General features: G+C 38.4%; 1 protein-coding gene across 2 annotated transcripts in view; it reads right to left on the reverse strand.

Annotated features, from left to right (window-relative positions):
* Positions 1-1,023: 1,023 nt before the first annotated feature.
* APIP (APAF1 interacting protein) overlaps positions 1,024-18,399 on the reverse strand; it is a 28,147-nt gene continuing 10,771 nt past the window's right edge. The window contains exons 2-7 of one of the 2 annotated variants that reach the window (XM_047691325.1): positions 12,692-12,792; positions 6,887-6,935; positions 5,467-5,584; positions 4,982-5,117; positions 1,973-2,140; positions 1,024-1,345 (exon numbers count right to left, since the gene is read on the reverse strand). In XM_047691325.1, the coding sequence (XP_047547281.1) occupies positions 1,246-1,345; positions 1,973-2,140; positions 4,982-5,117; positions 5,467-5,584; positions 6,887-6,935; positions 12,692-12,792 (672 nt within the window). In that variant the 3' untranslated portion in view covers positions 1,024-1,245. Of the gene's footprint in view, positions 1,346-1,972; positions 2,141-4,981; positions 5,118-5,466; positions 5,585-6,886; positions 7,085-12,691; positions 12,793-18,399 lie in introns of both variants that reach the window. The other variant, XM_047691326.1, reaches the window with a different exon arrangement.

The following is an 18,399-nucleotide window of genomic DNA, read 5'->3' on the forward strand; positions in this document are numbered from 1 at the left end:
AGACTGGTAGAAACATGAGCTGTAAGGTTAGTTCTCTTTGCAATGAATCTATTTTATCTCTTCTTCAAGTATGAGAGGTTGTCATCTGGTGCAGCGCGGGGGCGGGAATGGTGGAGATCTGAGGAAAGACAAGGGTGAGGAGAAACAGTCACGAGGTTGGGAAAATGAATTTACTAAGGAATTATAGGAAGTTTGTTTGGCAGGATCGAGTGCCCACCTGAGATTTGTGGTCCTAACTCTGAAATGAGATCAGTCAACAGAGTTGTGTAATTTCCCCCCATCAGACCTTGCTGTGTGGGTGCAGGTGCCAAGTAAGTGGCTTCACGAGGACTGAGGGCTGTCCAGGTGAGCGTGATGGAGCACAGTTAGGATGTTTGCCATGAAGTGGTGCAAATATGGGGCTGCCACCTAGGCTTCGTAAGGGAGGAAGCAAGGATAGGAATGGGGTCTGGACAGATCCAAGGGCTGGAGTGAAAGAACTGGGGTAAATGAACTCAAAGGGTAGAGGACAGGAAACTGAGAGGGGGTGCATGAGGTTCAGACTGTGGAGATGGTGCGTTACTGATTTTTCTGCCCCAACTGAAAAGAGCCTAAACCAAGTGAAACCTTTATGATCAAGCTGATGTTCCTTTTGGCTGCCCTAAAGAAAGCACTTTCTGATTATATCACTGGTTTGGTCGGGCTTTGTTTGGCTAGGAGAGTGGGAGTTAATGGGAACCTCACAATCGGTTCCAATATAAAATGAGTGCCTTTTGTTTTATCACAGGTAAGCAATACAGCATAGAGGGGAAATCTATAAATTGCTTTGACATCAATATTGAGAGATGTGTTTGATTTTAACTCTTCACATCAATGTTACGATGCCAATACTAAAATAAGAAAAATGCTCATTTCATATGAATGGGAATTTTCTCATGATGTCTATGTTATCAGTAACTTTAAAGAACAAGAGTATATGTAAGAAAGGAATTAATTGAGAGGGGAATATTTTGCTGTTAAGGATTTTAAAGTAAACATAAAAAATTCATTATGAAATAATTTTTATTCCACTGCAGTGTCATTTAAAATTACAAAAATATAATCAAATATCATCCAATGTCAGAAGAGATTCAGGGTGGCCATCTTGTATTTAGTGACAAATTAACAGTATCACAGAAATGTTTAATTCATTAAAAAGAACAGTCAAGTTTCATTTGAGTCATAATTAAGATTAACTTTGTGTATATCGTTAAACTTTCATTTGGCTTATACAATTCCATTTTCTCCAACTGGAAGCTGTGTAGGATCCAGGCCGACTCTCTTCATCGATACGGCAATATCAAACAAATAGTCGTAACACTCACACCTATAAAAGAAAAAGCAAAGAACTGAAGGTCTCAGTGAAACAGAGTTCTCTAATCCTACCAGTCACGTTTCTCCTCTCCGTAAAGCCAAACTTATTTCTTGTGCATTTTTTTTTTCCCTCAATTCCAGGTCAAATTTTTCTCATTTTGCCCCCAGCATTATTAAAACATGGAAAGGAATCCTACTGAATCATGCAATCATATTACATGCTTCCCAGGACATAAAGGGAGTTTAAAATATACTACTTAAATAAATTTAAGTTGTTGTTGTTTTTACCATGTGTCACTTTTTGAAAAAAGGTGTAGCAAATCATTATATAACTTGGGTTAGCTTTATTCTTCCTTCTAGCCTTAAACTTGGAGAACGAGATCTCTGTTTCCTTCTTCTTTGTCAAGTGCATGATGGCGCCTTGCCAAATAATAACTTGTCCAATAAATATTTCTTAATAAGTGAATACATAATATAAATCAAATATCTAGAAATAGTAAGCCACTTAAATTTAAACCAATCTGACCAATAATACACACACACAAAATCATACTTCCTTTCAGATCACAAAACATACTTCATTCCCTTTCACATTTCAAGTGTGGTGACTTGTCCCAAATGTCCTATGATTGATACTTACATGGTTTTGGCCTTCTCCCAGGTTTCTCCCCAGACATACACGCCATGACGCCTGACTAGGACTGCGCAGGAGTCGGGGTATTCATTTATTGCACGAGCCATTCGTTCTTTGAGGTCTTTCTCCTCAGGTGTATTCTCAATAATGGGTACCACTAACATATCATCATACCTACAGGACAAAACAAGCCATTTTTTCCCCATTAAAACAAATAAAGGTATTCATATGTTAAGTTTATAATTTTTTTTTCAAGTAAGCAGTTAGACATTCTCTTTATATCTGAAAGCCACTCCAAATTACAGACAAGATGTTGCACGTTATTCTGTATATCTTGCATAAACAGATGTATCAAAAGACGCCTTGGGAGTTTGGCAGGTATTATTCTAAGTATAAGTGGCAGAAATTTGTACAGGATACCAAAACCTAACAAAGAAATGATCAAGATCATACATGTATTTCCTTGAAGCAGAGACAACCATAATATTTTCAACAGGTGATGAGACATGATAGATTGGATAACCAGAAGCATAGAAAGGATTAACAATTTAACTACTTATTAAGTATGAATTTTCCAAAGATACAAAATCCATTCCTTTTATCTCTGCAAGACCCCAAAGTATTTCAGGCAAATAAATACAGGTGTGGTTTGTGGCACTGGGATAGCTAGAATCTTCTGGAAATAACTCTGTATATGATGTGATAATATTTTCAGAACAGTCTCAAGTCTGTGGCATTAGAACTTTTTTAGCTTCCACCTTGTTTTCAGGAAATACATGTGATAAAATTGGCACATGTGTTTCCTTTCTGTTTGTGTAAGATAATATTTTAAGGGAATAACTTAGTTACTGGTAAAATTAAGTCTATCTCTGAGGTTGTTTATACCCAGTCAAATTTGGACATGTTTTCCCTTTTACATGAATTTCTCTTGCCTTGTTAATATAACATCTGCTTTTTCACTACCTCTGTAATGGCCAAACTAAACAACAAAGAAGTTCTAGGTATAGTTTTACCACAACCTGAAACTTTAGGACAGGAATAGGTTAAGTAGCTGTCATGTAAGGAGATGTTTACTATTTCATTTAAGTAAAATAGAAGTAATTAAAGAATATGTTTTTTTTAAGATTTTATTTATTTATTTGACAGACAGAGATCACAAGCAGGCAGAGAGGCAGGCAGAGAGAGAGAGAGAGAGAGAGGGAGAAGCAGGCTCCCTGCTGAGCAGAGAGCCCCATGCCGGACTCGATCCTGGGACTCCCGGATCATGACCTGAGCTGAAGGCAGTTGCCCAACTGACTGAGACGCTAAGGTGCCCCAATTAAAGAATATTCTTAAATATAGAAGGAATGAATTGCTAATCCCAAACATTTCCTAATTTTGGCCAAGAGAATCACAAACATCTATCTTCCTTGAACCTATACTGAATAGTCAGACATCTTTTCGGGGGTAAAATGATATTACAGCGCAATAAGACCTGAAATTCAATTCGAATCACCCACTTTACAGAGAGAAAACTAATTCTTCTGAGGTAAATGAGGAACAGAGCCAGGATGGTCCTTTGATCATTAAACAGTGTTCTTTTCACTCTACCACAGGCGTGTTGCTGCCAGGAGAGAGGACAATTACACTTACATGTGGGAACCTCCCCTGAGGAGAATTAGGTATGGATTTGAAAGTTTTTGTTTTTCAAGATGGACTTAAAAAAAAAAAAAAAAAAAAGATGTATCTCTGTCCCCTGAGTGGTGATAATGAGCCTGTTTCTGATTTCCAGGCTCAAAGAGAATTGCAAAGGACATTTCAAAAAAGTTTGTATTCTTTAAGTTCCAAAACATTTAAAATAATATATGAAATGTGTATGTTATGGTGTATAAGAAATGGTATCTTTTCATTCATGACATTCTTTTCCCCAAAGAATTCCAAAGGCTGTGGAATTCTACTGTGGTGTTCCTCTAGGCACCCTGTTATACCTCCTTCTGACCTACTTTTAATTCTTCACCAAAGCAATCAAATGCTGAGGAAATTAAAAGCACACATATTGCTTCTCTTTCAAGACCCAGAATGGAAAAGGCAATGTGGAGCTATACTTTCTTTAGTATGTACACTTCCATAATTTAAACATTTAACTTTTGTAAATAGGTTTTTCACAGTGCCAAGGAATGCTATAGGCATACAATAAATATTAACTAAAATCAAATCATAGTAAGTTCTCGGCACACTAGTTTAAACTTGTACATTCTACGACGTGGAGTAACAATAAGATATTGCCATCAGAACACTTTAGAAAAACTGGCACCCATTTCCTCTAAGCAAGATAAGGTAGAATCAGGCCCTTTAGCAAATTAATAAGCTCCGAAATAGAATGCCAATACATTCAAAAGAAATGCTTAGCTTGTACCTGAGCACTGAGAACACGTTTCTTCCTGTCCCTGTATTCTAGATTGGCAAATAATTACTACATTTTTGTGGGCTGGTGGATTTGATTTTATCTAGAAGGTTCTAGTAAACCATCTATGCCTCTTTCCATTCTGAAAAATTATAAAAATACAGAGATCTACTTAATTGAAATAATTGCACAATGTTTATAAATTCTAAAATGTTCTGGAAATTCCTAATTAAATCAGGATGAAGTAGAAACTTCAGTGAGGGCTGAAGCTTCCTGGAGACCAAGTGAAAGTAAGGGGATCTTGCTCTCTGGGTGACTTCATATGGAACATAATCTTTCCATCTCTACAGAAAGCTCAGCCAAGGGTTTTTCACTTTATTCTGACAAATGTTTCATGATTCATGTTGCTAATAATTTACCAAGGTTGGGGCAGGAGTAGGGAAGGAGGAGGAGAAGTGTCTGATTTGTGTCACTGAGAACAGATCTGTATAATAGTATAATAGTAGGTGGGCTATTATTTAACATAGATCCCACAATATCTCATTAAAGGCATAAAAAGATCAGCAGTCTCTTTATCAGAAGACAGAAAAATACTTTTCAAATTACTTAAGCAAAAATAGATAAAAAAATACCTGTAATACCCTCCCGAAGTACATTTCTTTATTCCTTTGATCATCTCTTGATGGGTAATTTTAAACTCTCGTCCTGGAAAGAGAAGGGTGGCCATGACAGCAGCTTTTGAGTGGGTATGAATCACTGCACCTGCTCCTGGAGGAGGAAGAAAAAAGTCACATGCCCAGTGAAAACGAAATGTTACCTTTTAGAGAAATATCTATATATGTATATATACAACACATATATTTATTTGTATGTGATTTTGAACTTGTTTTTCTTGGCATGGAATCATAAGTTGGCAGCAGACAGGAGGGTAGGAAGGGAAGGAGGAAGAGAGAAATAGTAACAGAGAAGCTGTAAAGCAAAAGGCATTTAACTTTTATCTACCTTGGGACAATGCTCAATACTTTACACGTGGCTCAAGAAATAGCTTTAGATGGTCTGAAGTACAGCTGTAATAATCATGGAGATCATAGTCAAAATGGTACCATTTTCTGCCTACCTTTCATTGTGTAAGCATTCATGAAAAGAGGAGTACACTGGCTTTTTTTAAGATTCTTACATGGCGGAGGTCCACTTATGTCCTGTTCATTGATGTCACAAACAAACATATCTTCAGGCTGTTTACAGAGTAGGGGGAAAAAAAAAAGGCTTATATGGTATCCGTTAGAAGTGTCCCTTTTCTTGTGCGTGCTTATATGTGAGCATACTTAACTCATATTTTAAATATCCATATACAGTTTCTCTTTGAAAATGTTTTAGCCATTTTGAGAAATAAAAAATGTTTCTACTGATGAATTATTCTCAAGAGCTAAAATTCTTCCTTTAGAATTTGAAGAAACAATTGATGTGGAAAATTTCATATGTTTGTAATGATATTGCTGTTTTCATTAACGTAGCTTCTTAGATTTTCCCTGCAATTTCACAACTATATTTCAGGGAAGCTATACAAAGAAGTCAGCATTCTGAGATGGGTGCTACAGTTCTTTTTTTATATTTCATGACATGAGGAAAAATCTAGAGTAGAATTTCTAATCTCTTGAGAAACTTCCCTGGTAATCAGAACCATGTTCACCTCAATAAAGCATATTATTTTAAAGTTTAAGCAGCTAAGCAGATGCATGGATTTTTCCTAGTAGGGCAGGCATACTTCCGACTTATGGCTTTCACTTGCCAGGGTTTATTACAAACTACACTCTAAATGTTTTATTAATGAAGCATTATGCCTTAGCTAGACGTTAAGTGCTATATGTTTGTTCTAACTAGATTTTGAGTCTTCTAAGCATGAATATGGAATGAGACTTCTCAAAGATCTGAAATAAAGTTTTATAACTTTAGATTGGAATAGCCTGGCTATTGCTAAATATGAGCCAGTTTGGTCCATTTGAGACTATCAGTGTGATTCCCCTACTAGCCTGATAAATTGGTGGTATAATGCTGCAAAATTAGAATCACTTTGTAAAGATTGCGCTATTCACTTGTGCCCTCTAGAGGTTGAATGAGAATTGAAAACATATTAGTTGCACGGAGATGAAGCACCTTAAAAAATTGTTAATAGTCACTTAACAAATGTTTATTGATTATTTAAACTATAACAATATTACCCCCTTCAAAACTTCTTTTGAAATTAATTCCATTTCACAAAACAATAGTCGAGTAGACAAGACATGTCATTTGGTGTTAAGAAGGATCCCTTTAGGGGCACCTGGGTGGCTCAGTGGGTTAAAGCCTCTGCCTTCGGCTCGGGTCATGATCCCAGGGTCCTGGGATCGAGCCCCACATCGGGCTCTCTGCTCCGCGGGGAGCCTGCTTTCTCCTCTCTCTCTCTGCCTGCCTCTCTGCCTACTTGTGATCTCTATCTGTCAAGTAAATAAATAAAATCTTTAAAAAAAAAAAAAAAAAGAAGGATCCCTTTAACATACCTGAATCCGTTCCTTTTGTACTCCTGAAGGAGCAATGTAGATTTCATTGCTGGTAACACAAAATATAGAAATTGGCATTTATTTAACTCTACTGTTCTGCTTTTGACCAAAGACAAGTGTATTCTTGCAGTCCAATCATCAATATTCTTTATACATCAAGTCACACAGAAAGCTGCTTGATTTAATTAATGGCATATGCTGTACAGAAAGAATATCAAATTACTGTAAATGTCTTTATAATGCCGGTGATGCAGCAAAATGTTGATAGTTTTCATATATAATATATATATTATATATATTATTATAATAGGTATAGTTTTTCACATATATTTCTTTTTACAGTGCAAAATCAATGGTCATCAGAACTATCTGGTTAGGGGAAATACAATTCTAAAAACACAAGTCTTTAGCATCTTTAAGCGTGAGTAAGCAGTTTATCTTATTACACACGGAGTACTTATTATAAAGTCCATTCAGAAGAAAATATACTCATGAGGAGTAGATCTCCGTCTTACAAGGGATCAAGTTTAATTTTATTGCTTCAAAAGCTCTTCTTATAAAACATGAAGTTCGGGGACCCCTACTGGACAGCTTGTTAAATTACAGCATTAACAGGTCTACTTTCTGGGTGGAACACACACTTCCTATTTGAAAAGCACATCTTTCTTGTGAAAATATTTGGTAAGAAAGCTAAAACAACAGCAGAAAGTTAAAAATATAAAAGGCATGCTTACATCTTGAGATCTTCCTGTTACAGAATGTTGTGGTCCTAAGGGAGATGTTATATATTCCACTTAACAGAAAGTACTCTCAAATTTGATTTGGAAATCAATTTCAAAACCTTCACTAAATTCTCTCTGCTCTCAACAAGGTCCTTTGGCTCCTTTGTCAGTTTCAGCTCCTGCCAGAGGGTATTAAAGAGCTGCTATGTACATGCAAATGAAGGAAATCCCAGCACCTGCCCACTCCAGCTTCTGCCACTGAGCCATGGATAGAGGGACACTGAATATTAACTGTCCTAGTGAAAATGAGGATGATGGTCTCTATTGAATCAAGCTATCAATCCAGTTGGGGTTTTTAATAAACCTACAGACTTGTAACTGACAGAAATGAAAGTTCCTTTAAGGGTCCACTTAAGAAATGGAACAAATAATCCTAAAATTTATATGGAACCAGAAAAGACCTCGAATAGCCAAAGGAATATTGAAAAAGAAAGCCAAAGTTGGTGGCATCACAATTCCGGACTTCAAGCTCTATTACAAAGCTGTCATCATCAAGACAGCATGGTACTGGCACAAAAACAGACACATAGATCAATGGAACAGAATAGAGAGCCCAGAAATGGACCCTCAACTCTATGGTCAACTCATCTTCGACAAAGCAGGAAAGAATGTCCAATGGAAAAAAGACAGCCTCTTCAATAAATGGTGTTGGGAAAATTGGACAGCCACAGGCAGAAAAATGAAATTGGATCATTTCCTTACACCACACATGAAAATAGACTCAAAATGGATGAAGGATCTCAATGTGAGAAAGGAATCCATCAAAATCCTTGAGGAGAACACAGGCAGCAACCTCTTCGACCTCAGCCGCAGCAACATCTTCCTAGGAACATCACCAAAGGCAAGGGAAGCAAGGGCAAAAATGAACTATTGGGATTTTATCAAGATCAAAAGCCTTGCACAGCAAAGGAAACAGTTAACAAAACCAAAAGACAACTGACAGAATGGGAGAAGATATTTGCAAATGACATATCAGATAAAGGGCTAGTGTCCAAAATCTATAAAGAACTTAGCAAACTCAACACCCAAAGAACAAATAATCCAATCAAGAAATGGGCAGAGGACATGAACAGACATTTCTGCAAAGAAGACATCCAGATGGCCAACAGACACATGAAAAAGTGCTCCACATCACTCGGCATCAGGGAAATACAAATCAAAACCACAATGAGATATCACCTCACACCAGTCAGAATGGCTAAAATTAACACAGTCAGGAAATGACAGATGCTGGCGAGGATGCGGAGAAAGGGGAACCCTCCTACACTGTTGGTGGGAATGCAAGCTGGTGCAACCACTCTGGAAAACAGCATGGAGGTTCCTCAAAATGTTGAAAATAGAACTACCCTATGACCCAGCAATTGCACTGCTGGGTATTTACCCTAAAGATACAAACGTAGTGGTCCGAAGGGGCATGTGCACCCGAATGTTTATAGCAGCAATGTCTACAATAGCCAAACTATGGAAAGAACCTAGATGTGCCTCAACAGATGAATGGATAAAGAAGATGTGGTATATATACACAATGGAATACTATGCAGCCATCAAAAGAAATGAAATCTTGCCATTTGCGGCGACGTGGATGGAACTAGAGGGTATCATGCTTAGCGAAATAAGTCAATCGGAGAAAGACAACTATCATATCATCTCCCTGATATGAGGGATAGGAGATGCAACATGGGGGGTTAAGGGGGTAGGAGAAGAGTAAATGAAACAAGATGGGATTGGGAGGGAGACAAACCATAAGTGACTCTTAATCTCACAAGACAAACTGAGGGTTGATGGGGGGAGGGGGCTTGGGAGGGGGGTGGGATTATGGACACTGGGGAGGGTATGTGCTATGGTGAGTGCTGTGAAGTGTGTAAACCTGGTGATTCACAGACCTGTACCCCTGGGGATAAAAATATATTATATATTTATAAAAAATAAAATTAATAAAAATAAAAAAAAAATTTAAAAAAAGGGTCCACTTAAATAATCTAAGGTCTACAAAATAAATGCCTGAAAATGGGAGAGAAATCCAAAGCACAGCAAGCTATCTCAATCATTTGTTTTCACCACACAGCTCAATTTAAGGCTTTGTTCCATAAGAAAACATGGAGTGGCATTCCTCCGGAATCAGTGGAATTGGTAGGGGTCATACTGTTGAAAAAGGGCCCTTTGCAAATAACAGGGATCCAAATCTTTTGTCCTTGGGTACCATGGAAGCAATTCTAGAATCATGTGTGGTACGAAGTCAGTGGATTTGTAGGGTAAGTCTTCTTGTGTGGGGAGAAATTTATGCAATCCTGGGAAGAGACTCAAAGTTCAAAACAGCCTGCTGGTAAATAAAATCCACCTACAAAGTGGGGGAACCCAGGGTATTCTGTTATTCAAATGATTTGGCAATCTGAATCTGTTTTTACTGCTGCCTTTCTGAAAACAAATCAGTTTAGACTGATCAACTTCGGGTAATTAAAAGATTAGCTAAATAGGTTGTGGAAAAAACATACTTACACCTATAAAGGAGGAGCTATCTGGATCAAAATAGGAAGATGATAGAGCCTTTATTTTAGGAGAGAAATATGCCAAGGACGAAAAGTGAAGTCTTTACTTGGTGCTGTAAGCTGCAAACAAAAAGGATTTTGGAATTTGAAGGCATTAAATTTTGGGATTTATTTCTTCATACTCCCTGCTCTTTCACTGTTTGGTAAGGAAGGGGACAAAATTCAAGAGTTCCCAATACATCTGTTTTCAGTTGCTTCTATTTTTATTTACTGTCTAGTTATTTAAAAAAAAATTAAATCTTAAACCTCAGTTATCTTGTCTACAGTATGAGTTAATTTTAATTCTAATAACGTGCCACAGGATTAGTGTCTCTGACACATGACGGCATCATAACATGAAAACAGGAAATGTTAAATGCGAATGACAGTGACCCAACCTAAACACAGCGGCTGCTGAGTATCCTGGAATTGCTTATGATTACTGGCATTTTCTTGGTCTTCCATTTCCTCCTTCGGATTTGACACTCATACGGATCTTAAACTGTCTTTTATATACATCTTTTGGGATTACACAGACTACACACAAGTAGCATAATCTAGGATCACATCGGCCAAACCTTGGAATCAGTAAATAATTTTATGTTCCCAAACACAATCTATTTATTGGGTTTATCCTTCATTCCAAATTTATTTCCTTTAAGCTTCAGGCAAAGAAAAGTGAAGTTTTACTAACAGCATGGGTATAACATAGTGGATAAAGTTAATGATGGGGACTTACGAAGTCATTTAAATAGTAGGGAAAAAACTGGACGTTTAATACAAATTACCCATCTTACTTTGTAAAGCACAAATTTAGTGAGATTCCAAACAATGCCATATAATTGTGGCTGCTTCCACCTGTGACCTCCAGGAGGAGCTCCTCACCTATTAAGAATCTAACTAAGGGCAAAGCATTTTATGCTTATGATGCAATGTCCCCATTAATTGATTGCAGAGCTATAAAAACCATTTAATTTTAAAAGGTGCCAGTGAGTGTTTTAGAGTGACCACCCACAATTCCAGTGCATGGGTTAACAAAATTCTTCTAGAAAGAACACAGTCTTTTATGTCTTTATGATTAAAAAAAAAATGTGGCTGTTTCTTTAAAAAGCCACTTAGAAAACAGTTATTGTAACTGAGCTGGGTAGAAAGCTCTATTTTGTACACGCATAAACTTTCTGCATAAGTGAATAAAAAGCAGTTAACTAAAGGCAATGCTTAGAGTATAATTTATCATAAATACAGCTGAGAAACCAAATTACTGGGAACTCCATGAAATGAGTGGATAAATGAAAACAACAATGACAAACGTTGTTATCATAGGGCTTTGCTCTGAACAGGTCAACTTGGGAGGTTCTGGCAAAATCACCTGAAAACCTGCAAAGTGCTGAACTGACAGGAGCACGGGGTGATGTTAAGAGGGGAGGCACAGAGGACGTGCAATGTCCCATGAGGAACATGACCCTTCCAGACAGAGCATATCCCTACACACGTAACTGTGACAGTTAAGGCCCCATAGTTCAATTAATATTCTATGAGTAACCTGACAATTTGAAACAGGTGAAATTTCACTGGCATCATCTTGTAGTATGCCGAAAAACCCCTTTTGTTCTAGATGTTCTGATTAAGTTTTACGTTCCATTCCTTTCTAGGAAATGCAGCCTCCTAGGGGGTGTTACTATATATATTCAAGATTATACAAGTGTTTAGTAACTTAATTTTGCTAAAGAAAGTGAATTAGGATAAAGAAATAAATCAAGTTACTTAGTTTAACATTCAGCCTCCAGACAATACTATTCCTAAAACATTTCAGGAGAAAAAAATTCATCCTCTTCTAAAACACTGGAAAGAACGAGATTCCACAACCTGCATTTTCATCATTAGTAGGTTATGTACCACTTCATCCTCTTGGAGGAAAGACACTGAATAAATCTCATGAACAATGAAATACTATTCATTCCTTCTGTTTCAGCCAGTGCCTCGTGTTTTGTCCTCTGAGCAACAAAGACCAGCAGGTGCTGTCCATTGATGATGACATATGATGCATTTAGAAAGGCATATTGCCTGTCTTTTGACTTAATAAAATGTATTTTTTAGTATTTTTGATGGCTTGTCATCCGTATTTAAGTGACTTTTAAAATATGTATCTGAACCTTTAAAACAAATCCTGTTCACTTAGAGGTCCGGGACCTTTTCTAATTCTAGCCATATAAACATATTTGCAGCATGTTATTTAACTTTGGTACTCCAAAGACTGAGGACCAAATTATTCTGATTAGAAATTGTGGTTCTTAAATCCTTAGGTATTTTTTGTGTCTACAACTTCTGCACACTTACTATTCAGTTATGCAAATATTCATTTCTCCATTTAGAAACTAAATATTTCTAGTATCACAAAAAACTGGCACCAGGTGTTCTTTTGACATAACACATATTAGGCTTTTCACTGGACGACTTATACGGATAATTCCCAGAAGTGAAATCAGCCCCAAACTTACCCGTGTTTCAAGCTAATTCCTCCTCCAGTCCCAGTGACCCAACCCAAATGGTAAAACTGTTTGCAAAGCTCTGGAATCAGGTATCTTGGATGTTCCTTGTCCTTAAAAAGAAGATAATGATTTTTCCAAGAGACATTATATTATCAAGTGACTTTTCTAGCTGACAACTCTGTTAAGAAGCCTATGTAAGGGGGTCCCTGGGGGGCTCAGTCAGTTTAGTGTCTGCCTTCAGCTCAGGTCATGATCCCAGGGTCCTGGGATTGCTGGAGTCCCCTGTGGTTGGCAGGGGTGGGGTGGGTTCCCCCCCAACTGCTCAGCAGGGAGTCTGCTTCTCCCACTCCCTCTGCCCCTCCCCCATCCCCACTTGTGCTCTCTCTCAAATAGATAAATAAAATCTTAAAAAAAAAAAAAGACTGGGGGAGGAGTCAAGATGGCGGAGAAGTAGCAGGCTGAGACTACTTCAGGTGGCGGGAGATCAGCTATATAGCTTATCTAAAGATTGCAAACACCTACAAATCCAACGGGAGATTGAAGAGAAGAAGAACAGCAATTCTAGAAACAGAAAATCAACCACTATCTGCAAGGTAGGACTGGCGGAGAAGTGAATCCAAAGCGACGGGAAGATAGACCGCGGGGGGAGGGGCCGGCTCCTGGCGAGCGGCGGAGCAACGGAGCACAAAATCAGGACTTTTAAAAGTCTGTTCCACTGAGGGACATCGCTCCAGAGGCTTAACCGGGGTGAAGCCCAGGCGGGGTCAGTGCGGCCTCAGGTCCCACAGGGACACAGAAGGATCGGGGGTGTCTGAGTGTCGCAGAGCTTACCGGTATTAGAACAGGGAAGCCGGCTACAGAGACAGAGCCGAGGAGTGACTCTCAGCTCAGGGTTGCCTTGAACCGGTCGCAGGCTCGGTCAGCTCGGAGCGCGGCCAGAGGCCAGGGTGACGGGAGTCATTGGGCACTGTTCTCTGAGGGCACACTGAGGAGTGGGGCTCCGGGCTCTCGGCTCCTCCGGGCCGGAGACTAGGAGGCTGCCATCTTCATTCCGGTCTTCCAGAACTCTACAGAAAGCGCTCAGGGAACAAAAGCTCCCGAAAGCAAACCCAGCAAATCCGAGCGGATTACTCAGCCCGGCCCCAGGTAAGGGCAGTGCAACTCTGCCTGGGGCAAAGACGCTTGAGAATCACTACAACAGGCCCCTCCCCCAGAAGATCAACGGGAAACCCAGCCAGGACCAAGTTCACCTACCAAGGAGTGCAGTTTCAATACCAAAGAGAACGGCGGAATTCCAGAGGAGGAGAAAGAAAGCACGGAACTCATGGCTTTCTCCCCATGATTCTTTAGCCTTGCAGTTAATTTAATTTTTTTTTTCCTTTTCAATTTTTTTTTTCTCTTCTTCTGCTAACTTTTTTTAACTTTTACCGTTTTCTTTTTTTAACGTTTTTTAAATAGTTTATCTAATATATATATATATATTTTTTCCTTTTTATATTTTTATCGGCTTTCTTTTTTTAATAGTTTCTTTTTTTTTTTCCCTTTTTTCTTTCTGAACCCCTTTTTATCCCCTTTCTTCCCCCTCACGATTTGGGATCTCTTCTGATTTGGCTAAAGCATATTTACCTGGGGTTGTTGCCACCCTTTTAGTATTTTACTTGCTCCTTCATATACTCTTATCTGGACAAAATGACAAGGCGGAAAAATTCACCACAAAAAAAAGAACAAGAAGCAGTACCAAAGGCTAGGGACCTAATCAATACAGACATTGTTAATATGTCAGATATAGAGTTCAGAATGACGATTCTCAAGGTTCTAGCTGGGCTTGAAAAAGGCATGGAAGATATTAAAGCAACCCTCTCGGGAGATATAAAAGCCCTTTCTGGAGAAATAAAAGAACTAAAATCTAACCAAGTTGAAATCAAAAAAGCTATTAATGAGGTGCAATCAAAAATGGAGGCTCTCACTGCTAGGATAAATGAGGCAGAAGAAAGAATTAGCGATATAGAAGACCAAATGACAGAGAATAAAGAAGCTGAGCAAAAGAGGGACAAACAGCTACTGGACCACGAGGGGAGAATTCGAGAGATAAGTGACACCATAAGACGAAACAACATTAGAATAATTGGGATTCCAGAAGAAGAGGAAACAGAGAGGGGAGCAGAAGGTATGTTGGAGAGAATTATTGGAGAGAATTTCCCCAATATGGCAAAGGGAACAAGCATCAAAATCCAGGAGGTTCAGAGAACCCCCCTCAAAATCAATAAGAATAGGTCCACACCCCATAACCTAATAGTAAAATTTACAAGTCTTAGTGACAAAGAAAAGATCCTGAAAGCAGCCCGGGAAAAGAAGTCTGTAACGTACAATGGTAAAAATATTAGATTGGCAGCAGACTTATCCACAGAGACCTGGCAGGCCAGAAAGAGCTGGCATGATATATTCAGAGTACTAAATGAGAAAAACATGCAGCCAAGAATACTATATCCAGCTAGGCTATCATTGAAAATAGAAGGAGAGAATAAAAGCTTCCAGGACAAACAAAAACTGAAAGAATTTGCAAATACCAAACCAGCTCTACAGGAAATATTGAAAGGGGTCCTCTAAGCAAAGAGAGACCCTAAAAGTAGTAGGTCAGAAAGAAACAGAGACAATATACAATAACAGTCACCTTACAGGCAATACAATGGCACTAAATTCATATCTCTCAATACTTACCCTGAATGTTAATGGGCTAAATGCCCCAATCAAAAGACACAGGGTATCAGAATGGATAAAAAAACAAAACCCATCTATATGTTGCCTACAAGAAACTCATCTTAAACCCGAAGACACCTCCAGGTTTAAAGTGAGGGGGTGGAAAAGAATTTACCATGCTAATGGACATCAGAAGAAAGCAGGAGTGGCAATCCTTATATCAGATCAATTAGATTTTAAGCCAAAGACTATAATAAGAGATGAGGAAGGACACTATATCATACTCAAAGGAACTGTCCAACAAGAAGATCTAACAATTTTAAATATCTATGCCCCTAACATGGGAGCAGCCAACTATATAAACCAATTAATAACAAAATCAAAGAAACACATCGACAATAATACAATAGTAGGGGATTTTAACACTCCCCTCACTGAAATGGACAGATCATCCAAGCAAAAGATCAACAAGGAAATAAAGGCCTTAAATGACACACTGGACCAGATGGACATCACAGATATATTCAGAACATTTCATCCCAAAGCAACAGAATACACATTCTTCTCTAGTGCACATGGAACATTCTCCAGAATAGATCACATTCTTGGTCCTAAATCAAGTCTCAACCGGTATCAAAAGATTGGGATCATTCCCTGCATATTTTCAGACCACAATGCTCTGAAGCTAGAACTCAATCACAAGAGGAAATTTGGAAAGAACCCAAATACATGGAGACTAAACAGCATCCTTCTAAAGAATGAATGGGTCAACCAGGAAATTAAAGAAGAATTGAAAAAATTTATGGAAACAAATGATAATGAAAACACAACGGTTCAGAATCTGTGGGACACAACAAAGGCAGTCCTGAGAGGAAAATATATAGCGGTACAAGCCTTTCTCAAGAAACAAGAAAGGTCTCAGGTACACAACCTAACCCTACACCTAAAGGAGCTGGAGAAAGAACAAGAAAGAAACCCTAAACCCAGCAGGAGAAGAGAAATCATAAAGATCAGAGCAGAAATCAATGAAATAGAAACCAAAAAAAAAAACAATAGAACAAATCAATGAAACTAGGAGCTGGTTCTTTGAAAGAATTAATAAGATTGATAAACCCCTGGCCAGACTTATCAAAAAGAAAAGAGAGGGCGCCTGGGTGGCTCAGTGGGTTAAGCCGCTGCCTTCGGCTCAGGTCATGATCTCAGAGTCCTGGGATCGAGCCCCGCATCGGGCTCTCTGCTCAGCAGGGAGCCTGCTTCCTCCTCTCTCTCTGCCTGCCTCTCTGCCTGCTTGTGATCTCTCTCTGTCAAATAAATAAATAAAATCTTTAAAAAAAAAAAAAAAGAAAAGAGAAAGGACCCAAATAAATAAAATCATGAATGAAAGAGGAGAGATCACAACAAACACCAAAGAAATACAGACAATCATAAGAACATACTATGAGCAACTCTACGCCAACAAATTTGACAATCTGGAAGAAATGAATGCATTCCTAGAGACATATAAACTACCACAACTGAACCAGGAAGAAATGGAAAGCCTGAACAGACCCACAACCAGTAAGGAGATTGAAACAGTCATCAAAAATCTCCAAACAAACAAAAGCCCAGGGCCAGATGGCTTCCCGGGGGAATTCTACCAAACATTTAAAGAAGAACTAATTCCTATTCTCCTGAAACTGTTCCAAAAAATAGAAATAGAAGGAAAACTTCCAAACTCATTTTATGAGGCCAGCATCACCTTGATCCCAAAACCAGACAAGGATCCCATCAAGAAAGAGAACTACAGACCAATATCCTTGATGAACACAGATGCAAAAATTCTCACCAAAATACTAGCCAATAGGATTCAACAGTACATTAAAAGGATTATTCACCACGACCAAGTGGGATTTATTCCAGGGCTGCAAGGTTGGTTCAACATCCGCAAATCAATCAATGTGATACAACACATTAATAAAAGAAAGAACAAGAACCATATGATACTCTCCATAGATGCTGAAAAAGCATTTGACAAAGTACAGCATCCCTTCCTGATCAAAACTCTTCAAAGTGTAGGGATAGACGGCACATACCTCAATATTATCAAAGCCATCTATGAAAAACCCACCGCAAATATCATTCTCAATGGAGAAAAACTGAAAGCTTTTCCGCTAAGGTCAGGAACATGACAGGGATGTCCGTTATCACCACTGCTATTCAACATAGTACTAGAAGTCCTAGCCTCAGCAATCAGACAACAAAAGGAAATTAAAGGCATCCAAATCGGCAAAGAAGAAGTCAAACTATCACTCTTCACAGATGATATGATACTATATGTGGAAAACCCAAAAGACTCCACTCCAAAACTGCTAGAACTTGTACAGGAATTCAGTAAAGTGTCAGGATATAAAATCAATGCACAGAAATCAGTTGCATTTCTCTACACCAACAACAAGACAGAAGAAAGAGAAATTAAGGAGTCCATCCCATTTACAATTGCACCCAAAACTATAAGATACCTAGGAATAAACCTAACCAAAGAGACTAAGAATCTATACACAGAAAACTATAAAGTACTCAGGAAAGAATTTGAGGAAGACACAAAGAAATGGAAAAATGTTCCATGCTCCTGGATTGGAAGAATAAATATTGTGAAAATATCTATGCTACCTAAAGCAATCTACACATTTAATGCAATTCCTATCAAAGTACCATCCATTTTTTTCAAAGAAATGGAACAAATAATCCTAAAATTTATATGGAACCAGAAAAGACCTCGAATAGCCAAAGGAATATTGAAAAAGAAAGCCAAAGTTGGTGGCATCACAATTCCGGACTTCAAGCTCTATTACAAAGCTGTCATCATCAAGACAGCATGGTACTGGCACAAAAACAGACACATAGATCAATGGAACAGAATAGAGAGCCCAGAAATGGACCCTCAACTCTATGGTCAACTCATCTTCGACAAAGCAGGAAAGAATGTCCAATGGAAAAAAGACAGCCTCTTCAATAAATGGTGTTGGGAAAATTGGACAGCC

Source organism: Lutra lutra, chromosome 10, assembly GCF_902655055.1.
Source record: "Lutra lutra chromosome 10, mLutLut1.2, whole genome shotgun sequence".
NCBI lineage: Eukaryota > Metazoa > Chordata > Mammalia > Carnivora > Mustelidae > Lutra > Lutra lutra.